Genomic DNA, 27523 nt, shown 5'->3' with positions numbered 1-27523 from the left:
AAGAGTTGGATGAATTCGGTAAGGAAGAGCTTGAAGGTGAAGAGTCTTTTCAAAAGGTGGAAGTCCTTTGGAAAGGTTGGACGGGAGTTGAATATGCTTTGTCAAGATCGTTGGAGACTTCTCTACCTAGGTTGCCATCTACTCCTTCATTTAAGTGGGTAAAACTTATCTCTATTCGCTTTACTGTCCTACTTGAGTATGGTATTCTTGAAACAGATGGCCAACTTAGGAGGCTTTGTGGAATGAAGCGAAAGAGAAGGATGTTTAGTGGTTGGAGTTGCAAATCAAGGCTCATCAAGGTTGAGATTTCAAGAGCTAGATGCAAGGGTTGGACTAGTGATCAATTGGTTGGATCTAAGAGAAGAGTTTGGTACTTCATTGAGAATTTGGATTGCTTGCCACCTAGTTGGAACAATGATGATCCACTTAAAGACGGGTGTAGAAACAAAGTTTGGGATCCGGGCATACAAGAAGACCAACTTTGGGAGCTCAAAGCTTGTGAAGCACTTCATCAAGGCTTGGTGAATTCACTTGGAAATGTTGGAGCTTATTGGAAGTCCAAGCGTTGGTGGAAGTTTCAAGATGAGTTCAAGCACAAGCCACCATGACAAGGAGCTCATCAAATGTCCAACTTAAGGACTTTAACTAAAAGTGCTAGCTGGGAGACACCCTACCATGGTAAATTTTTCTTATTTTATCTTTTATTTATATTGGTAATAAGTTAAATTTTTATTTTATTAGTTGGGTTTATTTGGTTTAAGTGTGATTTCACCAGTTTAATAATGTTAGGATTTACTTTGGTAGCTTGCTAGTTAAAAAAAAATTTGTGGGACTCACGCGTGCGCGTGACCGACGCGCACGCGTGACATGCGATGTTGCAATCTCCGGCATAATGAACAGAGAGTTGCGCTGAAACTATGCGGGTGGGGTGCTAGAGGCACAATACAACCCACGTGTAAGCGTTGCTGACACGTACGCGTCATTTGTATTTTTTTCCTTCCACGCGTGGGCGTGACCGATGCGCACGCATCGTACCTTAATGCTGCCCCAATAAAAATTTCCAGAGAGTTGTGCAACAATTGTGCTGCAACTAGGGGTGTACATGGGCCGGGCCACACCAGGTTTGGCCTAACCCAGACCCGATTCGAAATATAAACCGGGCCTTATGTATAGACCCTAACCCGATCCTAGACTCGATGAAACCTACGCACCTTCGCGCCGGGTGAAAACCGGGAAAAACCGGGTCTCTAGCATGTAAAAATCACCTAATGTCTAACCATTATTTCACAATTCACATAGTAAAATTCACTTAAAAAAATATAACAAGAACCAACCCTTCTCTAAAATTAAAGCATAACCATAATCAATACTAATATTGTCTAATAACACCAAATATTTAAATCAATACAAATAACACAATATTATGCATTAGTCTAAAGTCTTATGCATTTTAAACATAAAACATTAACTTATAATCTTATAATGACTAATAACACAAAATATTAAGGTTTACAATATTTAAATTCCACATAAGAATAGCCATCATCCATCACTAATAACACAAAATATTAATTGTGTATAATGACCGGACCACCGGGCCGAGTTCGGGTGACCGAGCTATGGCCCGGACCCAACCCGAAATAATGACCGAGTCTATTTTTGAGACCTTTTCCCGGCCCTAGATCCGATGAAATCACACTAAATTAGTCCCTAAAGTGTTCGGGGCCGGGCCGGGTCTTTGGTCCAGGCCGGGCCATGTACACCCCTAGCTGCAACTGTGCGTTTTGCACAATTTTCATCTACGCGTACGCGTGATTCACACGTATGCGTCATATGCCTTTTTCTCCATTCACACCTACACGTGATAGACGCGTACGCGTCGATGCCTATTTCTCTTTTCCACACTCAAGCGTGACCCACGCGTACGCGTGGATTTGAATTCATTAACCCCCTGACGCGAGAACCCTAACCCATTCGCGTTCACTTTCTCTTCTTCCCTCCAACGTCTCTTTTTCTTCCCCTTCTTTCCTCCATAACCACCACCATCAACCTCACATCACCGCACCTGTCCGGCGACCCACAGCCACCGCCGACCACCTTTTCTCTTCCCTTTTTCTTCTATTTCTTCTCGTTCCCCCTCTTTCCCTTTTCTTTCCTCTCCCTCTCTCTCGGCCGCTCACCCCCTTCTGCCCCGAATCACCTCCTCTTCCATTTCTATGCCGGTTCTGCTTCAGCCACCGATGTCAGCGCCACCTCTGGGATGGCCTTGTACTGCATTCCACCCTTCTAGCTCCCCCATCCTTTCCATTCCCATTTCCATCTTCCTCTAGTTCCAGTCCCTCTGCCACTGTCATTTTCTATTAATTAAGTTTGATTTTGATTTTAGTAGTTTGTTTAATTTCTATTTAATTGTTTAGTTTAGAATTGCATGTGGTTAGGTAGTTTTAGTTAAATTGGTAGTGGATGTAGGTTTGGAATTTTTGCTGTTTATGTTGTCTGAATGGCTAAGTGCTTAATTGCTTCATGATTGTGATGATGCTGTTGCTTTTCTCTTATCAATATACACATTGTGTTCCTACTTCTGTTGCTGCTCATGTTTGATTATTTACTCTAGTTCATATGAAATTGTAGTTACTGCTTTTGTTTGATGTATCTTGAATTCATATGGACTGAATCTACTGATTGTTTGTAATTTGGGAACGCTCAATTTACTGCTGGAATGCTGCCGAATTTTTCTGAAGTTTTTGTGCTATTAGTTTCCAATTTAAGGATTGAATTTGGTACATTTTGACTTTGGTTTCATTTGGTTTTTACCAAACTCAATTCCTGAATTGGTCGGCTAGCATTTCCACCTCTTCTTTGCTTCCCATTATCTGAATTACTTGATTGATGGCAACAACAAGTTATTTGACGGATTTCTATGTCAAATGGACCTTTTTTGACCAATTGCTTTTGAACCTCGTTTATGTCTTTAACATTTCAAGTTAGGTTCCAAATTTTCTATCCTTCATGGTCACATTCCAATTTTATTTCTCCTTAACCATTGAAGTTGTTTTCATAAGTTCTCTATTTGGCCTAATCTTGTTCCTTTTTGTTTGAGGTTCTTTGAAGTTGCAATTGTTGGTGCCTTTTTTGCTTTTGTAACCATTTCCAATAAACTTTTAGTTTCAAATATCCTACCACACAGATTGAAAGTTGCTAATTGGCTTAAACTTCACTAAATCTAGTCTTTGATTAGGACTAGTGAAGTTAAGTTGATTTTGCTCACTTGACTTTTCTCCAATTGTTAGAGGTTAACTAAGTGATAGCAAAAGGAAATTACCATCACAAGTGACTATGATAATGGGGATAGGAATTCCAACTATCAATCCTTGCTAGGACTTTTCTTAATTGTTAGTTTACTTCCTTGTTGTTTACATTTCTTATCTCTTATTCCAAAACCCCAAAAATACTTTTCTATAACCAATAATAAACTACACTTCCCTGCAATTCCTTGAGAGACGACCCGAGATTTAAATACTTCGATTAATTTTATTGGGTTTGCTTAAGTGACAAACAATTTAAACATTGATTGAGGTTTAATTGTCGGTTTAGAACTATACTTGCAACGTGATAATTTTTGTGAAAATCTTTACCGATATTTTTCCTCCGTCATGGAGGCATAAAGAAAAGAAAAGAAAACGAGAAACAATGAATGAAACGAAAGTTGAGAATTGTATATTGAATGGGCCTTGTGCCAAATTGTTAAAGTAGAAGTGCCCGCCTAACTGATAGTCTGAGATTGCTAATGCGGGAATGTTCGCTTAATTGATAGTCTATCTCTTACCGTGATGCCAAGACATCCTAATTGACATGGGTTCGTCCATGATGATAATTGTGCCTAACTAACACGGTAAAGAGACCATATTTGGGGTTTGCCTCAAGTAATATCGGGTTACGGGTAGACAACCGACGCATGAGCTCATGGCCTGCGCTAGGAACAGGCATGCATCATCTTGTGTTTGTTCATATAAACTTCCTGTGAATTATTTATATTTACTTGTTGTATGTATATTTGTGCCATGCATTCTGTGTTTGTTCTTTTTCTGTTTCACGATAACTTAGAGATAGATACCTTAGGTTCCCCCTTTTACCTTACTGATAACTCTAGGTTCTCACCCTTCTTCTCTTTCCTTCTCCCCCCTCCCCAGATGGGTTCGGCAGAGAATTTCTATGAGTTTCACCTTATCCTAAGCTATGAGGACCCGACGCGGGACGGAGTCTTCAGATGGAGTACGTTGTGGACCTGCATCTATATTTCATACGAGCCCGAGTTTCATGTCTCTGTACAGCGCCCTCCCTTTGACCTTGGCATGTCGTACGCATTCACGATATCCGAGTTACACCTAGACGGAGATCAATCCCCCTCTTCTCGCCCCTTTCTCTTGGTAGGACCACACCGCGACTTACTTTTCCTGGATGCTCCGCACGCATATGAGACCAACTTGGACCTTGCGCAGCACCTTCCGATTCCCGCATCTCTGACTGAGCCTATCGAGTCTGACGACCTTCTGGAGTTCGTGAGAGCAGCCATGGAGGCCGACCCTTTGGATTATTTTCCCATCTGGAATGACGAGTCGGAGGAGGATTCAGAGTCCGACGAGGATTCGCTTCCCGAGGGATCTTGGGCCTTCTTCCAGGAGATGCTTCAGGGGTCACACCAGAGTCAAGCACGACATATCTTCTACTCCCTTTTGATGATCAGTAATGTTACTTTTTTCTCGTTTTTGTAGTACTTTTAGAGGGGTAGGACCTCTTAGTAGTTTGGTTCCAATTTAGGAAACCCGTGTGAGGGTTGGGGCTGACTTCCTCTTTTGTGTATATATATATATATATAACTTGGTGTAATACTCAGCTTTTGATAGATGACATGTATCTCTAAACTTAACTCAATGTGTATAATTGTATATATGTATATATGATATTTTCTGTTACCATGTATTTATCTATGATATGACTATAAGTATTAACCTTGCAAACAACTAAATGATCTTTTCATGATAAGTAAGTTAATCTCGCTAAACCGATAAAGGTTTATATTAACAATTGCTTATAAAATCTGAGTCTAGAGCCAAGTAGGTCCTTACAACAAGTAACACCTGAGCATTTGGCATTGGTCATGACATGCCGAAAGTTGGGGTGTTACAAATTACAACATTAGTATTTTCTCTAAATTATATGTAATAAATATTTGAAAAAAAATAAAAATATATATATTAAAAAGATAAGTGATAAAAATTTAAAACTAAATAAAAAAATTAAAAAAATATACATATAATAATAATAATTTTTTGTGAATAGTATTATAGGATTATTTTTTTAATTATAAATTTAATGTAGTCCTTATAATTTTATAAATTTATTTGAATTATATTATTTTATGTAGAACAAAAAGATAGAGAGAAATAGAGACTGAGAGAGAAAAGAGAGAGAAAGATAAAAAAGAAGAAGAGAAGGAGTTTGTTAATTTTAATGAAAAAGATTTTATTTTAATTATAATAAAAGAATATCTCGTGACACTTTTTGATTCGTCAAATTAATAATATAAAATATAAATTATAAGTTATATATAGAAGGAAAAAGGTTGAGAGAAATAGAAAAAGGGAGAGAAGTAAATAAGTGGATGGGGAATAGAAAATTTATTAATTTTGGAGAAAAGTATTTCATCCCAATTTTAATGAGAGAATATCATGTGACATATTTTAGTTGTTAAATTAGTAATATAATATAGCTATATTTCAATTTCAATTTTAACATTTTAATTTTAATTTTAGTTTTAATTATAATTACAAAATATATGTTACACATTTTATTGTCAAATTTGTAATTAGTTATTGATAATGATATATAAGAAAGATAGATGGATAAAAGAGTGAGAGATATAAAAAAAAAAGAGAGAAGAGAAGATAACTTATTAATTTTGGAAAGAAATATGTAATCTCAATTATAATGAGAGAGTGACATGTGACATATTTTAATTGTAAAATTAGTAAAAGATAATAAATTTTAAATATTTTTATTTAATGAATATAAAACAAATACATTTAAAATTTAAAATTTTTTTTATTAAAAAAAATTAATTTGTAAACTTAACATGTGTAGGGCACAAGATAGATAAATAATCAATAGGTCTTTATAATTTATCTTCCAGAAAAATGTTAGATAGTCATCAAAATTTATAATTTTTTTGTTATTATTTTTAGCTATTAATTCAATTTTTTTTGTCATTAACAACATACTTTACCTCATATTTTTATTAATATCTAATTGGTTATATATAACCAAATATAATAAATTCTGATAGCCTCCTTCCCTAACATTCCTCTTTTTTATTTGTTATTTTTGTAATGTTTTTACATCTTTGGCAGACTTTTTTTTATCATTTGTGTCTTTTAAGATTATTTTTATGAGAGATATAAATTTTCAAATATTATTTTGAGAGTTTATCTTTTTATATTTCAATGTATTAACTTCATAAGTTTTTCATTATTATTATTATTATTATGAAGAAGAAGATTGTATTAGATTAAAGCGGACCCAACAAGTCCAAATAGGCCAGGTTACAAATTTCAAGAGGAGATTCCTCCACCCATATAGAATCTAAATTGGTTAGGGCCAGTTTTGCTAAACTATGTGCAACAAGGTTTTCATTTCTCTTTGCATGAGAAATCTAAAAAGTTCTAAACATATTCAAAAAATAATTGCATTTAGAAAGAATTAAGCCCAAACTATTCTTGTAAGACCGAGCATTCCCAAGGCCCCTAATAACATTTATATTATCTCCCTCTATGATTATATCAAAAAACACCCATCTAACGCCATCTTTAGGTCAAGAAGACAAGCGGTTGCCTCTGCTTCAGCGATTGGTAATTCAGTTGAGAGCTTCCATATGCCAGCTACCATAATAACTCCCTCACCATCTCTAATTACTGCTCCTGCTTCCCTCTCCCCATCGCTGGAATAAGATGCATCAAAATTAAGCTTGTACGCTCTTGATGGTGGCGCATCTCATGAACTATGACTGAAACTCCCCAGTAGAGGTGCTGCAGTGGGTGAAATTCGCAGAACCTGGCAGCAACGCGCTCGATGAATTCTTCTGGGTTGGAGGAGATTCCATCGAAGATCAACCTGTTCCTCTCCCACCAAATTCCATGGAGGCACTCCAAAAAGAAACCCCTATTCTTTTTTTCGATTTGATCCAGGAGCTTTTCAATCCACTCCTCCAGCACTTGCTCCTCTGTAAAGGCAGTCTGAAGGGTAAAGGGAGATCCAAACCAAAGCCTCTATGATCAAGGACAATCTCTGAAGAGGTGAGTTTCAGTTTCTTTTCATTATTATACTATTGAAATGAAGGAAACCTTTTAGCTCAATTCATAATTAATATCTATCATTTAGAATTTTATTATTTAAGGTTTAATTTAATACATTTGAATTAAAGTAAGTTTTGAATTGACTTAGATTAGATCCTTCACCAATAAAAAAATCTTAGATATTCTCTTAACTTTTTTAGGCTAGACTTAAATCAAACCGCAACTCAATCTAAAAATCTTAGATATATATTATTTTCTTAAACCTTCTTAGGACTAGAGATCATAGAATAATGAGGTGTGTGAAATCCAGAAACTCACAGTGAAGTAGCAGAAATTAAAGATGTTCTTAACTTTACAACTAAATACAAACTAGTCTTAGAATTACAAGGATGTAATCTAATATAAAAATGTGAATTAAAGAACTGACTAGATTACAACTTAAAGAATTAAAATTTCTTCTATGACAGAAGAACAAATAATAGAATATATTAAGAACAAGAATTTCAAAAATGACACAACTTTAGTTCTTGAATCGTTCTTCTACATTTCTTTAAGGGTTTAGATCGACTTTGTATATACAGAGAGTATTACAAATTTAGTGAAAACATCTTTTTAGTCTCTTTCTCAATATTCCTTAAATAGTGTAGATAGTCAAATCCTTTTTATCTTGTGTCAACGCCTTTTGCTAAGAATAGTAAATTTATATTATACTTTGTTTCAGTTATGAAAGAAAGCTCCTCCAAACAGCTTGGTTTCTTGAATAGACATTAAATTTGAATGTCAGAAAGCTATTACGCTTTTATGAGATAAATGATTTTCCTGCTCTCATTGATTTTTATGAGTGAAAGTGAGATGATTGTATTTCAAAGGTGCAGAGTCTTGGTTATAAGGAGCTAACCTTTTTTTGAGGTAGTCGTTGTTTTTAATGTTCTGTCCATTTAATTTTTGGTTTACTCAGGTTCAGATTGTACCAATTTTGTTTTTAATACTTAAGAAAAATTTCTTAGTACATTACACACTTGAGCAGACGTTAGCTGATACATTAATAAAATTGTTAAATCATATTTGAGTCTGTTAATTATCAAAATACTTTTTAAGATATCTTGGAGCTGATAATCTCCATTTTTAGATGATAACAAACAAATATAACTTTAGAAATGCAGAGAAATACATATGAAAAAAATAGAACAATAAGAACAACCATACAATATATGTCATGATATACAATCATATAAGTGAAAAGTCATAAACAAGTTATCCTAGATGCTTCTATATGTCTTTGATAGTATCCCTCTGAGTTGCAGAATCTATCTAAGGCATGGAAGAGGGAATTTTGAATAATTAAGCTATTTCAAAGATGACTTCAACCTTTTTTCTAATTCTCTTATTCTGATTCCTCTCTTTTTATATCATCAGCTAAAAAGGGACATCATACCCTATTTCTAATTAAGAATGTAAAACCCGTAAAATTAGTAAATAATTAGTCAATAAATTAATTATTATTTAAAAAGTTAGAAAATTAAATTTCATAAGTTAGAAGAGTAGAAATAATTAATAAGTTTTAACACTAATTTTAAATATTTTGACCCAAGATTAAGCCAAACGAGCCGAATTGGTTGAATTGGGCCCAAACCGGGCCCATGGCCCAGCATATAAAACACTAAAGCAAGCTCTTTTCCTTTTCATTTCAAGGAAACACGGTGAAGAAGAGAGAGCTGCATGCCAAGAACACTCAAACCCTTGATTTAATTTCTAATCCACATAACTTTTGATCCGGAGCTTCGATTGACGAGCCGTCAGCGGCCACACGTTCGTCTTGAAAATAGTATGTTCTTGGGCTTTGAGATTTTGTGACTTATGATGTTAAGTGTGCTAAAGTAGTGCGGAATCATTAGGCCTTGTCCCAATTTCCCATTGGTAAAGTGAGGGATCTTTAACCCTTGTGAAATTGTGTATATAGCAAACCCTATATTGATTTAGTGGTGTTTATATGATATTAGATTGAATTATATATATTAGTGGTAAATTTATGGAGTTGGAAGCTTGAGCTTTGGATTTGGTAGCTGAATTTTATGTTTGGAGAGGTTTGGAGCCTTGGGTTTTGTGGAACGATGATCAAATGTGACGTTCTGAGATTAACGAGGAATCGGCCAAGGTATGGTTTTAGTTTCTCGTATATAATATGTAATGTGTCATGAAAACTTAGGCTAGTGATCCTAAGATAGGAATCGAATTATTGATGTGGTTGATTGGTTAAGATTGATTGTATTATTATGTATGTGGTTAGTGATTGGGAGATTTTGATATAAGCTTGTATGTTTGATGTGATTAACTTGGTTTGTGTGTATAATGGTTATTGATATTGAATTTGTTGTTGGTACCATGTTGGAGGTTAAGTTGATGATGCAATTGACATAAGAAATTGATAATACATATTGTGTATTGTTGAACTTGAAGTACTGAGTTAAGATTGATAAAAATAGAGAATTGATATGTTGTGGATTAAATAAAGGAGTTGGAACGTGATTGATGCTGAATTGGGAGGTTTTGGTTGGTTTAAAAGGTTGGAAATTGGTAGGTTTTGAAAATAGAGATTTGAGGAATTTTGTGTAAATTTAATTTTTAGCCAAACTTTGGCGAGTCATAACTTGGCTTCCGAGTCCCCAAATTATTTCAAACTTATTTCATATAAAAATTAGGTCCGTGAAGTTTATGTCATTTAAAGAACGGATGAAAAATGTTTTAAAACAAAAATGTTATGCGCGTCAGAAGTTTGGAGGGCAAAACTGAAAATTCTGCAGCATTAAGCATTTTGCTGATCTGCATGTCTTGCATATGCGGCCACCTGTACGCGACGCGACCAACCTTTTCAGGTTGGGTATCTCGCATACGCAAGCAAGGTGTTTGCGTACGCGAGCATAGAAATTCACCCGCCCACGTGTACGCGTGGGCGCGTGGCCCTTGTTTCAGCAAACATGAATTTTGTGTTTTAAAACTAAATTTTAAACCTCTAAACTTCTATTTTCACCCTTTTAACCCTGGATCTTAGTAATAGGCCTAGTAATAAGATGAAGTTAGGAAATACAGGTTACTTGGAAGAGAAAAAAGATTTGGAAGGATAAATTGGGGTTGGAGAAGTGTAGAATTGGTGATGATATATGATTAATGAATTGAGAATGAATAAACATGATGATGGTATGGATGTGTAGGGTGTGGAGAAGGCGGTAGAGCGCTAATCCCTCCATTCATTCCCCTACATTCCTTGTGATTATGTTTTGTGGGATGTAGGAAAGGCGATAGGGTGCTAATCTCCCGATCTTTTTCCCCTGCATTATCTGTGTTTTGTGACGTGTTGGATGTGGAGAAGGTAGTAGGGCGCTAATCCCCCAATTCAATCCCCCGCATTCCTTGTGATTATATTTTGGTGGGATGTGAGGAAGGTGGTAGGGCACTAATTCTCCGACATATTCCCCTCACATTCTTTCTCTCTCTGTCTGCAAGGTGGTAGGGCACTAATCCTCCAACCAGTATGGCACGGCCTCACTAGGGGAAGGTGGTAGGGCACTAATCCCTCGATTTATTTTCCCCTAGTGTATGCCTCCAAGAGAAGATGGTAGGGCACTAATCCCCCAATGTTATGCCTCCTGGAGATGCGCAGTCAAGCGACGGTATTCTGGTTAGCTACCGGGTGTGTCGGCCTCTGGCAGTAACTGACGCGTGAGCTCACGGTCAATAGGAAAGACATGTATCATGTGCATTTGTATGCTTTGTTTGAGTGTGCATTATCTTGGCTTGCTTAATTGATTATTCATGTTAATTGCTAATTGCCTACTTTTTGTATATGCTTTCTATATGTGTTTAACTTGTCTGTTTTGTCTGTTTGTGCATCGGTGTTTTGGAGGATTGGAAAAAAGGTGATGAGCTTGGGGGTTAAGTTAGGAATTGAGATAGAACCAAGAATCCTTAGATACCTCACCTTGTTTATGGTTTAAATTGTTAGTTTTAAGTTTTAATCTAAGTGTTGGCGTTCTAGGATCGCCTATGGCTTTTCCGTGACCTTATTTATTATATATGTAGGCACCTTAACCATACTGAGAATCCCCGGTTCTCATCCCATATGATATTATTGTTTTTTAGATGCAGGTCGAGATGCACCTCGGTGAGCGTTTGAAGTTCCCTCTGCAAGCGAATTTGCTATCCTAGTATTACTATATTTTGTTTTATGCTTTGTATATATGTATATAGATTCTCCACCCTTGTATTTTGTATTTTGTCCCTGTTAGATGTTGACTTGTAGAAATAGATGTTTTTTCATATATTTGGGGTTACTCTTTTGGGTTATATATATGTATATGTATATATTTGCTTTGGCCGGTTCTAGCTTTGCGAGCCGAGTCAGAAGCCTTGCTATATGTATCTTTGGAGTCCTTCTCTCATATTTATCGCTTATGCAAGAGATGCAATTTTCCGTTTAACGCTTTTCTTAACTTTTCTTCAAAGGCTTCTAGTTAAAATTCCTTTCAACCATTATATATATATATATATATATATATATATATATATATATATATATATATATTTTTTTTTTACTTTAAGAGGTCGTAATACCTTGCAACCTCAGCTTTATGACTTAAGTATAAGACTTTGTGTGGTAGGATGTTACAAAGAAGGCAAGACTGATGAGAAAATAAAAAGATGATAAGTACCAACAGAATCAAAATTGTGATATTTTTGGATTTTTTGTTGTAAAAAAGGATATAGACGACACATTTAAGAATAGATGAAAAGATGAATGATAAAGTTTGGTTTTTAGTACTACATGTTTTCTTGATAAGATTAGACTGATCACCATAAGTTGTCTTGATGAAATCTGGATGATTACCATAAGTTTGCTTGATAAGATCAAAATGATCGCCACAACATAAAATCATAATTTATTCTCTACACGAGAACAAAAGGAACCTCTCACATTGGAAAGAAAACTCAAAAATTGTATTTTATAATATGATAATCTCATTTTCTTACATATCTCATTGAGCCTCTTTATATTATATATTACTAAGTGGATAAAAACTTACTAAATAATCTACTATGCATTTATTGTTCTGCTACATTTAAAACAACCACTAGATATTTAGAAGTCTTTAGAAAAACTAAATAGAGCCTTTATATAACTCACTAAGCATTAAAATATCATTAAGCATTTAAAAATACAATTAACTTAGGAACCCTTAAACACTAAAACCAACATAAAAAGGATACCCAGAGAAATTCTAAAATAGGCTATAGACAACCTATACAAATTTAACAATAACACCAATTATTCTTAATTCTGCACCCATATGCTTATATCATATTCCCCTTCGTAAACGAAATTCATCCTTGAATCATATGTTTCTTGAATCAAGCCAAACATTGCTTGTGTTTGTTTATAAAGTGCTTCATTTTCAAAATCTATGAAAGATGACAATTATGTGCTCTTGAATAACAAATGATATCAAGAGCTTGTGGCTCTAATATCAAGAGTTCTGATTTTAACATATGATATATACAAGAAGATGAGTGATAAATCTTGATTTTGACTGCTACAAGTTGTCTTGAAAAAATCAGAATGATCGCTACAAGTTGCTTTGATAAGAATAGGATAATCGTCACAAGTTTTTTTGATAAGATCAACATGATAGCTACAAGATCGCTTGAGAAGATTAAAATGATTGCCACAAGTTACCTCGATAAGATTAGCATTTGTTCTCTACATAAGAAAAAAAAGTTTTCAGAATGGAAGAAAACTCAAAAATTGCATTTCATTATATGATAATCTTTTTCTGTTTTACATGATACATGGGCCTTCCTTTTTATAGGTTGAGTGGATAAGACTTTGTGAATAGAAAACTTGCTAGAGAATCTACTAAATTAAGATTCCTCCACTAAGCCTTTAATATTCCACTACATTAAAAATAGCTACGTACTTAAGACTTAAAAAAACTAAATATTTAAGGTGTTTAGTGGATAATAAGTTTCTAAACATCTCACAAAACATATATTACAATTTGAATTTCTATAGAAACTAATAAAGACTCGTAGACTGGAAACTCTTAAACACTAAAGACTAACATAAAGAAAGATAACCAAAAATCTTAATTATTATCTTTAACTAATTATTTATTTGCCTCTTATGCTTATATCATAAGAGCACCTTGATTGTTGGATGTAACCTCAAGTAGTTGTCCTTATTGATCTGGATCAACTACCTTTAGATCCTAATTAATCATTCGTTAACCAAAGGAGATAATAAGATGATCTGAAATGATTGGAGAGTTCAATCTCTAATCAGTAGGATGTTTATTAGGTAAATATTTTCCAGATAAAGAAAGCATGATCAGTAAAAGCACATCTTTGAATGGTCATAATAACTCTATGAGGATTTTATAATGTGAAATATAATAGAAATATATTTATTTTCAAAGATTAGATGATGTGTAGGCATCTTTAGTTATTTTTAGGTTTTTTTTCAAATAGTTTTCTTAAATTTGAATCAAAGTTCTTATATTTTTAGTGAAGTTTTTATGACTAATCATATGTTTGGAGTTATTTTAGAATAATTGTGTTGTAAGAATTTTTTTCAAGTAATCAGGATAAAAGAACAACAAAACACAAATATACTCCTAAAGAAGAAACACAAAGTTCGAGCCAAACTTGAAGAGGCCAAGTCCAGCGCTAGGAACAAGTGCCCAACTCCAGGCACCGGTGCCCAGCACCCAACCCCCAAACTGGGCGGCCAAACTCCCAAGCCTAGTGCCCAATTGGGTGCCTAAATCCCTACCTCCAAATCCCAGTGCCTTTATGCCCTGGGAAGACCAAAATTGGGATGGCATCCAACTCCCAAAAGTAGCACCCAGCGCCACCCAACTCCAAAGTATTGGGCACTTAGCTCCAAATCCTAGAGCCCCACTCCTAGTAAATTTTCAACTTCTAGTGGTCTATAATTCATCAATGCATAGTGTCATTGGATCAAGCCCAACACCAAGTCCATAGTCCACTCACAGGAAGCTCTAAGTTCAACTGAAGATTCAAGATTTAAATGATTAGTTAGCATTAACTTCTTTTAGAAAGATAAGATTTGGTTGTTAGGATTTAATTTAGATTAAATTTGAATTATTATTTTGAATTTGAATAAGTTATTATCTTATTCTTCGGAAAAGTGTAAAACCCGGCGCCCAAAGAGGGAGCTGGGCTCCTTCGATGCTTCATTGAAGGTGGCGCCTAGTGCCAAATATGGGATCCGAGCGCTTAAGCAAGGGAAGCTCCCAGGGGAGTAATTTTTGGATGGCGCTCAGTGCCCAAGTCTAGTGCCGGGTGCTCAAGTCCAACGTCTGGAACTTAAGCCTAGTACCTTCGATTGCTTCTTGAAAGGGTGAAGCCTAGCTTCATAACTTGGCGCCCAGCACCAAGCAACAATATGTCCCTGATGACTCCTTCACTTTCACTTATGCACCCCTTCCAAAATGACTTTAATTCTTCTTTCTGTTCTTCAATTTCAACTTAGTAAAAAGTTTTCAAGAAAATTGCATGCATAGTTACTCGTTATTTTTATTTTTCACATCCACCATGAATTATCTTTTAAAAGTTCATTATTATGCATGTACGACACACCACTTCAGTCACACACCTAGCATATCACTCTTTCCAAGCTCTGCCTATATCATAATTCACATGCATGAAAGTTTGTATTTACACGTTACCTCTATACACCTTAGTTTCAACTTTTAATATTTTAAATTTGGCATTTAGTTTTTGTTTTGCACTTATTTCTTTTGCACACATGCACATCACATATATCATCTTGAATTCCCAGCCATATAATTCATACTCCACTGCGTTATAAGTTCACATGCATTTTTCATTCATACCACATCATATACACGTTCAAACTTCTTCTTGTTTTCTCCACTTCATAGTCCATTCTTTTCATACGACCAAACTCTAAGTTTGGTATTGTGGTTGTGTTGTGCATTATTGTAAGTGTTAATACAAAAAATTCAAAATGTCTCTATTCAAAAAGAGAAAGAAAAAGAAACCGGCTATTCCATCCTTTAACAAAACCTAGTTCTGATCCATACTCCATGATGATCAGTACAGAATGTGGATAGAGAAAAAATTAGTGATTCTCGACGTGAGATTTGAGTTAAAGCCGGATGAATATCCGGTCATTTAAGCTGAAGTCTCTCGAAGAAAGTGGAGCATTTTGGAAAATCCACCAAGGAATATAGGTCTTACCTTAGTCCATGAGTTCTATGCCAATGCATGAATGATCCATGAAGAGGAGGCTCAAGAACTCGAGGAACCAACCTTCACAAGCTATGTCCGAGACCAACCTATTGACTATGGGCCTCAGAATGTCCAAAGGGTCCTCCACCTTCTTCCTCCGTCTCGTTCTCCCAACTTCAATCACTGTGATTATTCCGCAAGAATGATTAGTGATAGGAGAGAGTTTGAGGTGCTCCACGACATCTGTGTCCCAGAGACACAGTGGAAGCTAATGCTAGGGGGTGCCAAATTGATTGAGGAGGTCGGACTTCGTCTCTGTCGCTAAGGGATGGTTGGATTTTATTCAATATTCACTCGTCTCTACCTCCAATCATTCTGAGGTGACAGTGGATCGAGCCATCCTTATGCACTCTATCATTATTAGAGAAGAGATTAGAGTAGAGAACCTCATTCTTCCATATATAAGAACCATGACCCAAAGTTCTGACTCAAGATTAAGGCTCAAATTTTCGGGCCTCATCCATCACCTCTGTGAAGTATCTGGGGTGTCTATTAAGCAAGACACCCCTATAAAAATTGCAAGGTCCACCACTGTCATGATAATAGAAAGAAGAGTAAGAAGATATCACAGTAAAGTCCAAGAAGAAGAGCCACAGCAGCATCCTCCTCCTCCTCCTCCTCTCGCACCTAAGACTCAAGTTGGACCCAATCGACCTCAAGCTCAAGGGGTTGACGTGAAAAAATCTATCAGGAATTTCAATAGTTCCAGTTGGATATGACTGACAAAATAAAATATCTTTGTGCTTCCACCTATTACTCGCACCCACAACAAGTCCCCCCTTACCAATATATGGATCAAGTGTGGGAACATACTAGAAGAGAAGAGGAAGCTTGAAGATTATGGGAGGAGGCACGAATGAGACAGAGAATGTCGCGTCCTCAAACCCCTAAGGTAGAAGTCAAGAAAGAGGATAAGGAAGGTAGTAATGATGAATGATGAACTTGGTAATCTTATTTTATTTCTGGTGGTTAGTTATTTTCTTTCTTTTTCCTTTTTTTTGTCTTTTCTTTTTTTTTTTTTGCATCATGTTTTCTATTTCTATTTTCTTTATTTCTTTCGATGCTTAAAATTTGTACTTGTTCTCCAGTACCCTACTTATGTAAGAAAAATTTTTCTGAAAAGAAGTTGAATAATAAAAAGAAAGTTCAAATAAAATGTGGTGATTCTGAAAAGGATGATTTTATTTTATGGACCCAAGATATTTGAATGGATTTTGAGAAAAAGGAGATAGAATCTCCAGAAACAAAGTTTTGGAGACATATTATGAGAATCCAACATCCAATTTCTTGAAGCAGTTAAAAAAAAGTATGAAAAGATAAAAAAAATCCAAAGACAATAAGGCTCTGAGCACCAATGACTAGAGCCCAGTTATGTGCCTGTGATGCTTGTGTTTCAAGGAGACATGAACAAGTAAATCCGAGGGGTGCCTCACCGCCCAATAACTTGGGTCAACTGTCCCAAGATTATCGATTGAAAGTCTATATTAAGAGTTGCCTTGGGACTAAGCATTTAGAGTCCAAAGAGACTCTGACCATATATGTCTGGATGAATAAATTCCTAGTTATGTGTTTGTGGTGTTGATTGTGTCGAGAAGAGGCGGTAATTAGATCTGAGGGGTGCTTTATCATCCTATAACTTGGGCCAACTGGCATGGGATTATCGATGAAAACTTACTAAGAGCTTCCTTGAGACAAAACACTTAGAGTCAAAGACTTCAAACATCCTTTTCTGGCTAAATTATTAAGTAACTGCTTTAAAGGTCACACAATTCTAAGAAGATACTCATAATACAATCCAGAACTGAGTTTTTTAATATTCTTGATTCCAAAGTAAACAAGAGTCATCAAGATAAGAGAAGTATGCATATAATCATGGAGATTATTATAAAACCCACTTTTACTTAGACTTGAATTTACAAACTCGTCATTCTTTTTATTAAGATAAACTTTGCTTACTCTTCTTTTTGCTTGAAGACAAGAAAAATTTTAAGTTTGGTGTTGTGATGCCTAAACAACTTTAGTTATTTTTAAGTTTCTTTTCGAATAGTTTTCTTAGATTTGAATCAAAATTCTTATGTTTTTAGTGAAGTTTTTATGACTAATTATGGAGTTAGTTTAGAATAATTGTATTTTTTAGGATTTATTTTCAAATAATCAGGATAAAAGAACAAGAAAACATAAATATACTCCTAGGGAAGAAACACAAAGCTGGCGTCAGGCTTGAAGAGGCTAGCGCCAAGAACAGGGGCCCATCACTAGGCACCGGCATGCAACTCCTAACTCCCAGAAATGGTGCCCAATGCCACCCAACTCCAAAGTACTGAGTGCCCAATGCCCAATCCTAAAGTCCGGCTCCAAGTAATTTTTCATCTTTCATTGGTCTAGAATTTATCAAAGCCCAACGCTAGTGGATCAAGTCTAGCGCCAAGTCCATAGTTCACTCCAGGAAAGCTCTAAATTCAACCGAAGATTTAAGATTTAAATGATTAGTTAGAATTAACTTTTCTAGAAAAATAAGATTTGGTTGTTATGATTTAGTTTATATTAGATTTGAATTATTGTTTTTAATTTGAATAAGTTCTTATTTTATTCTTCGGAGACAAGAAGATAAGATTAGTTTTCAAATTTCAAAAGTTAGGAAGTTAGAATATAAATAAGTGAACAAGAATCACAAAGAGGATCGAACAATAATTAGATCCATCCAACACCTCATTAGTTTTAGGTTGTTTTTTTTTTCTATCATGAATAACTAAACCCCCTCTTAAATGTTAGGAGCTCTGTTTGATTTTATAGATGAATAATATAAGTGTTTTTTTTTTATTTTTGATTCATACTTTTCTACTTTTTCAAGATTGAGTCTCGTTTTTCATTTGTAATGGTTAGAAGTATTGAAAAATATTCTAATTCTGTCTTGGATTCTATTATTATTTTGAAAAATTTAATATCGGAATTAACTTGAAACTCTTTCTCATAATTTTCAACTTGACTAGGAATAGTATTTTGAAAGTTGTGTGACTTTAAATTGAAACCGTGCTTAACCTCTTCTTTTAATTAGTTGACCAAGGAGTTGGTGATTAATTAAGTTAAGAAAAATTGAATTGCTAAGTAATTGAAATTTGGTTACAAATGATTTGATGTGAAAAGATTTTTGCATGAGTCAAAGTAGGAAAACTTAAGTATTACGTTGTCTAAGAATTAAACATCTCCGAAGACTTTAACATCTCATTCTCTGATTACTTCTCCAAAGTTTCTAAGTATTTTTTCATTCACAAATACAATCTTCTTCATTGTTCTTTGCTTCTACTTCAAGATTCACAATCATCTTGCTAATATTTGATTGATCTAATTAAATATTCAATTAGACGTTACTTGATTCAATCTGTTAATTCTCATAAAAATGATATCCACTCACCGTAGTATTACTTAGAGCGATTTAGTGCACTTACCAATATCTGAAATATCAATTTTGAGTTTTCTATTTTTTTAACATGAATTTTTAATATGATGATACTTAATTTTTATATATATGTTAGTTCTAGAATGATGTATAAAATTCTTTACCAGCAAAAAGATAATGTTAAGTTTATGGTAGTTATATAATTTTATCAACACATTTTAAGAATTATTAAAATTAAAATGATATTTTTTATATTTTTTAATATTTTATTTTTAAATTTAAATTTAAAAACATTTTTAAATATTAAAACAACCTTACTTTAACTTTGGTAATACTTTTTAAGTTATCAAAATTATAAACCACCCTAGTTACCATACCATAAAACACAGCAAAAGACAATGCTAGATTTTTTAGCAAAATTAATTAGATTCTTTATAATATATCGAACACATAATGTACTAAATTGATAGAGAAATATTAGAAACTATTAAAATTTATTATTTCTTATTATCACTTAGTTTTTAATTCAATTCTTTAGTTTAATAATCTAAAAATATATTTTATTTTATATTTTTAAATATTTGATAATTAATTAATAACTAAAAATAATAAATTTTGATAATTTTTTAATATTTTTTAAATTAATAAGTCAAAAATACAGTAAATATATAAATATTAATTGATTAAGGAATCAATATATTAGCTTTTAAAAATATTATTTATATATTAAAATTAATTATTATATATTTATATATAAATATATATTATTTAATTTATTTTTAATATATATTTTATATTAATAATTAATTTTAATGACTAATTAATTTGCTTCGCTCCCCAATTTTACATTGCAATAAGTTTTTCCCTTTTTTTGTTGTCTTACGTTGCAATAAGTATAGAATATAAAATTTCTCTTTTTTTTTTTTAAAGAAAATTAATTTAATATTAGGTTCATTCGTTGATCCGCCCTATTCGTTCATCCCCACTCTTTCCCGGAATAAGAGACACCGTTATTCATTCTCAAGCACTATAACAAATTTCGGATCCTCACTCATTTCCCTCTTTGCTTCTTCTTCCTTCATCTCTTCCTTTCTTTTCCATTAGTTTTACCCTGCTAACTAACTTCATGACAACACAAAGGAACTAGCATTTTGCCTTTCACATTGTCCGAAGTTTAACCTTACAATGCTATTACAATGTGAGTGCATATTGGGAGCTACCATGAACATCTCATTTTATATAAATTGAAGACCAAAAGAACGAATATATACATATATATATTGATATATATACAAAGGGCACTGGTGGTGGGTGATGGAGAATTATTTGAATGAGAATTTTGGAGGTGTGAAATCCAAGAACTCTGATGGAGAATCTCTTGGTAAATGGAGAAAACTATGTGGGGTGGTCAAGAACCCCAAAAGACGCTTTCGTTTCACTGCCAATCTCTCTAAGCGAGAAGAAGCAGCAGCTATGCGTCGCACTAATCAGGTTTAAATCCCCTTCTACGTATGTTTTTCGCTCATAAAAATGTTAGTTGAACAAATATTTTGTATACTTATCTTGTCGAACAATTTTTTGTACCGATTTATTTGGTATATGAGGTAAAATATACCCGTCTTTTAAATTGCAAATGCAGCTACAAGGTAGTCATGGTTGTTATTGTTATAAGTTATAACTGTGGACATTGAGGCTTTTTTTTATGCCATTTGGACAGTGAGGCTGGGGTGTGATTTCTTTTTTTCCTGTATTTACAATTTGGTTGTGAAATGCAATTTAAAACATTGATGTGAAGAAAATAATATATCTCATGTTAGGTGAGTTCATTTCACCTGAATATTGTATGACTATGGTCTGTTTATCATCTACTACATAAAATGACTACAAAAAAATCGTAAATGTAAACTTCTTTCAACAGTGCATGTGAAATGTGTTTATCTATCATTTTTTGTTGTATAAATTATCTGAGTTTCATTTTCTAAGACATTTGAAATTTCAAAAGAACTAGTAAAAATTATTATATAATTAATAAAATTTATTATTTTTTATTAAACACTTGTAATATTTTAAACATTATTAAATTATGATTCTTAAACACTAAATCTTAACTTTAAAAAAAGTATAGGTGGATAATAAAAATATTAAATAATGTGAACAATAAATATATCAAATGTTTAATTCACTACGTATGCAGATAGCTATATTAATATTAAAATTTAGATGGGTAATTTAGGATATAGTGTGTTTTTACTTTATTGAACCAATTTTAAAGTCCATTATGTATATTATGGCCAATTCTATGGTGCCTATGATTTGATGTCTAAATTTTGCCTAACTTTCTTTTTTGTAGTAAGTTTTAAATTTTTAAAAATTATTTATTTTTATATCTTTTAAATTAAATATTAATTTTTAACTCTTTTTAATAGATACTAGCTAAATAGACACCACATTTTAGACACCATAACATTCACCTTACATTATTCATAAAAATTATTATTTACCTAACAAAATCTTAAATTTTAATAGTATAAAAATAAAAAGTTTACACATTTAAAATTAATATAAAATATTGGCCTCCTAACATTCTTCCTTCGGAAATTCTTATTCTTTCCCATTTAATGCAGGAAAAGCTGAGAGTTGCTGTTTTAGTTTCCAAAGCTGCATTTCAATTTATCCAAGGCAAGTTTCTTAATACACTACACATTCAAGGATCGGATAAACTATAATAATAACTTTCACTATAAACTTGTAGGTGTGCAACTTGGTGATTACACTGTACCACAGCATGTTAAAGCTGCAGGTTTTCAAATAGATGCAGAGGAACTTGGGTCTATAGTTGAAGGACATGACGTAAAGAAGTTGAAATTCCATGGTGGGGTTGAAGGCATTGCAGAAAAGCTTTCAACATCAACAGCCAAGGGTCTTAGTGACGGTTACGAATCGCAGCGTAGGAGAGAGGAGATTTTCGGAGTGAACCAATTCGCTGAAGCTGAACTTCGGAGCTTCTGGGTTTACGTTTTCGAAGCCCTTCATGACATGACACTCATGATTCTTGGAGTGTGTGCCTTTGTGTCGCTGATAGTTGGAATAGCAACAGAGGGATGGCCAAAGGGTGCTCACGATGGTCTAGGAATCGTCGTGAGCATCTTATTGGTGGTCTTTGTAACCGCCACAAGTGACTACCGCCAGTCCTTACAGTTCAAAGATTTAGACAAGGAGAAAAAAAAGATTTCAGTTCAGATAACAAGAAACGGTTACAGGCAGAAAATGTCAATTTACAGTTTACTCCCTGGGGACATGGTCCATCTTGCCATTGGAGACCAAGTCCCTGCCGACGGACTCTTCGTTTCCGGATTCTCCGTCTTGATTGACGAGTCGAGTTTAACCGGCGAGAGCGAACCGGTTATGGTTACTTCTCAGAACCCGTTTCTTCTTTCGGGAACAAAAGTCCAAGATGGATCCTGTACCATGATGGTTACAACGGTGGGAATGAGAACACAGTGGGGGAAGTTAATGGCGACGCTAAGCGAAGGTGGCGATGACGAGACGCCGTTGCAGGTGAAGCTGAATGGAGTGGCAACGATTATAGGAAAGATAGGACTGTTTTTCGCGGTGATTACTTTCGTTGTGTTGGTGAAGGGACTAATGGGGAGAAAACTTGAAGAAGGGAGGTTTTGGTGGTGGTCTACGGAGGATTGCTTGGAGATGCTGGAATTCTTCGCCATTGCAGTTACGATTGTTGTTGTTGCTGTGCCGGAGGGGCTGCCGTTGGCAGTTACGTTGAGCCTTGCGTTTGCGATGAAGAAGATGATGAATGACAAGGCTCTTGTGAGACACTTGGCAGCTTGCGAGACCATGGGATCCGCCACAACTATATGTAGTGACAAGACTGGAACCCTAACAACCAACCGCATGACAGTTGTCAAAACATGCATTTGTATGAAGGTAAACCACGTAACATTTCCATTTTAAAAAAGCAAGTTTTAAAAGGCTATTTCTTTTTAATTTAATTTTGATGCTATGTAAGTATAAAATTTTACATGTATATTTTAAAAACATTTTTTTTCTTTTAATTCTTGCTTTTCACGCAGGTTAACGAAGTGAGCAACAGTAAGGTGTCTCAACTCCCAGATTTGGCATTAAAGCTGCTACTTCAGTCAATATTCAACAACACCGGCGGTGAAGTTGTGGTTAACAAAATGGGGAAGCGTGAGATTTTGGGAACTCCAACAGAATCAGCGATTCTAGAATTCGGGCTCTCGCTAGGTGGGGACCCACAAGGCGAGAGAGAAAAATGCAAGCTTATAAAAGTTGAGCCATTCAACTCCGAAAAGAAAAGAATGGGCGTGGTTGTGAAGGTCCATGATGGAGGACGCTTAAGAGCACATAGCAAAGGTGCTTCTGAAATAGTGCTTGCATCTTGTGACAAAGTGATAAACTCAAATGGTGAGATTGTGTCCCTTGATGAAGAAGCAATGAACTATCTTAGCAAGACAATAAACCAGTTTGCTAATGAGGCACTTAGGACTCTGTGTCTTGCTTATATGGAATTGGAAAATGGGTTCTCTCCAGAGGATCCTATTCCTTCTTCTGGGTACACTTGTATAGGAGTTGTTGGTATCAAAGATCCCGTTCGTCCGGGTGTTAAGGAATCTGTTGCAGTGTGTCGGTCCGCCGGAATAGTAGTGAGGATGGTCACCGGAGATAACATTAATACGGCAAAGGCTATTGCCAGAGAGTGTGGGATTTTAACAGATGATGGCATCGCCATTGAAGGTCCTGAATTTAGACAAAAAACTCAGGAGGAATTGTTTGAACTCATTCCCAAGCTCCAGGTACACTACTTTTCTTATGGAATAAATAACTGTTAATAAAATAGAACTAGTATATAATTTTCGGAAGATGACAATTACTTAACAAAATAATTTTTTTAAAACAAATAAAACTATCTCTTGACCCCTTCAAAATTTTAATTTCATTATAAAATAATCCAATCTAAAACTAAACTACTAAGATAAAATATACGAAATTAATATTTTTCAACTAGAAATTAGCGATTTAAAGTTAATTAGAGCCATTATCATAGAAATGGTGTTGTATAACAATTTAACATGATGCAACACAGGCACCACCATTAAAGAAAATGAACTCAAGTTCATAATTATTTATTTATGCATACTACTATTCGTGAATAGCACTCATTAAATTTGATCTTGTTCAAAATAATTGTTTATTTAAAAAGATTAGAAAACACTAATTAAATTTTTAATCCTATTAATATAATAAATAATAGAAAATAAGTGAAAAAGGAGAATAAAAAAATTGGATAAAAAAAGATAATTCACATAATTTTGTATCAACGTTCCTAATGTATTTATTGAAATTAATATGTTTTCAATAATTTTATTAATTCCTGAACATAATTAATTTTGAGACACTTATTTTAAAATTGGTATACCCTATGATTTAATGTATATAAATATGAATTATGTTTTTATAGATTGTATTTTGAAATTAAACTACATATGAATTTCAGGTGATGGCTAGATCCTCACCTTTAGATAAGCATACATTGGTGAAGCAGTTGCGTACAACTTTTGGAGAGGTTGTAGCTGTAACTGGTGATGGAACAAATGATGCCCCAGCCCTTCATGAAGCTGATATTGGACTTGCAATGGGAATTGCTGGAACTGAGGTGAGTGAGTGCTTCTTTTCCATGCTTACTGCAACTAATCTTTTAATTAAATATGTCCATAAAAACTATGGTCACTATCTAGAACCAAAATAATAGAGTAACGAAAAATGTTATTATGTTGGTATATGAATGGAATTGAGAACGAGGACTAATACTGGCATGAGTGTGTGATAAGAAAAACGAATAATTATAATTTGAAAGAGGAACTGGTAAGAGAAAAGGGAATTACACTAGCTAATTTTATTTTCATTTATACTATTTTCACCTAGAACTCATCATTCTTTTATTGCAAATTAGCCTAGTCCAATAATTATATTTGTTATAGGCAACATTCAGAAAGAAAAGGATTTATTTTTTATATTTAACCAAAGATTTAGAATATTTTGTGGCTGTATTTATATTTTGAGTATTTTTTATTTTTAAATTAAACACTTTTCCATAAATTTTTTTTGAAAAATGAATGAAAAATGTTTTCATGATCTTCCACTATTTCCCTTATTCCTAGCGGAATGTCGAATTCAACTAACTCATATCATAATTTTATGCACAGGTTGCTAAAGAAAGTGCAGATGTCATAATTTTAGACGATAACTTCTCCACAATAGTGACAGTAGCAAAATGGGGACGTTCAGTTTACATAAATATTCAAAAATTTGTACAGTTTCAGCTTACCGTTAATGTGGTAGCATTACTAGTGAACTTCTCATCAGCTTGTTTCACAGGTTAGAAAATTAAACAAGCCTAAACTTATTTACTTTCATTATGAACTCACTTCGTGCTCATTATTACGGAATACCCTTATTTTGGAGACAATAAAAAATCAGTCCAAATAGTTTAAAATTGTCTTATTTATTTTTTATTAATTATCCTTAGAATAATTGTATAATTTTAAATATAATAAATATGTAATTACAGATGTTAATGCATGTGAAATTATAGATGTGATAACTTTAGATACTGTACCCTAAAATATTATATTGAATTTGTTTCAGGAAGTGCACCACTGACGGCGGTTCAACTTTTGTGGGTGAACATGATAATGGACACATTAGGAGCACTTGCACTTGCAACGGAGCCTCCAAATGATGATTTGATGAAGCGTGCACCTGTTGGAAGGAAAGGAGATTTCATCAGCAATATCATGTGGAGAAATATCTTGGGACAATCAGTGTATCAAGTTGTTGTCATTTGGCTTCTTCAGACTGTGGGAAGATGGTTCTTCTTTCTCTGGGGCCCAAATCCTGATGTTGTCTTAAACACACTTATTTTCAACACATTTGTCTTCTGTCAGGTACAGTCTTCTATCTTCAACATACTATATGTTATTGTTCATGAATTTTTGGACACCAAATTGATATTTAGATATCTTAGTTTCAATTCTAATAAATAACTACATACTTAAAATCTAAAATTAAAAAAAAAAGATAAAATATATTTTTTGTCTTTAAAATTTGACAAAAATTTTAAAAATATGCTTAAATTTTATTTTATTTCAAAAGTTTTCGATTTATATTAAATATATTCTCAACAGCTAAATTTTTAAAAAATTTAAGACCACTCCAAATTTTAGAGACAAAAAATAATTTTAGTAAAAATATTTTTTTTATCATTTATCTGAAATATAAAGCGACTCTATAATTCGAAAATTAGTAACCATTCCTATCTAATCAAATAGTTAGTTTAAACGTCCTTTGTTATTAGTTTAGGCGGTTCCTAACATATCATTAAGTCACTAGTTATAAAGATCCGCTTAGACCAGTTAATTGAATGATTGGAATTGATTAAAAAAATTTAAATTGTAGAGTGACGTTTTATTTTTTGAAAAAATATCATGAATTAAAAAATGTATTTACTCATTAATGGAAAAGTCTAGAGGCAGCAACTTTTTTAAATTTTGGCCAGCATGTAACCAGCAAAAAAAAGTGAGTCATTGGATGAAATTTCACACCATTAAAATTATCATTGATAGCTATTTGATGGTTACAAATCACAAAAATTGTTGACCCTAGCACTCCTTTTTAGAAATTATACATTCAAAATTTATGTCGATTAATTATTGATTAGTTTTTATTATCTTTCCAAATTTATTAGTAAAAAGAACTACTGCCATCCATGACATGGATACACGTCAATTTGAATGAGTAATAAAGTATGTATAATTAAGCAACACTTTTCAAGAACAAATTCTAAGTGCATGAAATTTCAGTTATGATCCTTGCCTTATCAATGGGTTCATTTGATCCTACAGGTTTTCAATGAGATAAACTCTCGAGAAATGGAGGAAGTAGATGTGTTGAAGGGCATGTGGGAAAATCAGGTGTTTGTGGCTGTGATTAGTTGCACTGTCGTGTTTCAAATCATAATAGTTGAGTACTTGGGAACCTTTGCAAACACAACACCTCTCTCTTTTGTACAATGGCTCTTTTGTTTAGGGGTTGGGTATATGGGCATGCCAATTGCAGCAAAGTTAAAAGAGATCAATGTTGAATGAAAAGCATGTTGTGAATAGGTATATATATCATTTTTAAGAGTGAACCACCCTTAAAATATAGGACTCGAAAGATTGTGCTGTCAGTAAAAAAATAGTTTTTAGAAGAATGAAATTAGCCTTCTCTCTTAAAAGATATAAATTGTTTGACAAAATAGTACTTATATATAAGAATGAAACAATCCTGCTGACCAACAAAAAAGTGTTAATTGTTTGACTACAGAAGTTAGTTTTAACTTTCAATTAACCATGTTATTAAATTATTG

At 33.8% G+C, this 27523-nt stretch overlaps 1 protein-coding gene across 1 annotated transcript; it reads left to right on the top strand.

Moving 5' to 3' along the window:
* The first annotated feature begins 20388 nt into the window (after nt 1-20388).
* Nucleotides 20389-27260, top strand: LOC107617361 (calcium-transporting ATPase 2, plasma membrane-type-like). The gene is made up of 8 exons (XM_016319123.3): nt 20389-20565; nt 21699-21753; nt 21827-23019; nt 23166-23909; nt 24611-24769; nt 25320-25491; nt 25762-26060; nt 27018-27260. The coding sequence occupies exons 1-8, from the start codon at nt 20389-20391 to the stop codon at nt 27258-27260; spliced, it is 3042 nt and encodes a 1013-aa protein (XP_016174609.1).
* Nucleotides 27261-27523: the final 263 nt, after the last annotated feature.

The sequence above is a fragment of the Arachis ipaensis genome, chromosome B1, assembly GCF_059453495.1.
Source record: "Arachis ipaensis isolate K30076 ecotype BB chromosome B1, ASM5945349v1, whole genome shotgun sequence".
Classification (NCBI taxonomy): domain Eukaryota; kingdom Viridiplantae; phylum Streptophyta; class Magnoliopsida; order Fabales; family Fabaceae; genus Arachis; species Arachis ipaensis.
The sequence above is the reverse complement of the archived record's forward strand: the minus strand, read 5'-3'. Positions and strand labels throughout refer to the sequence as shown.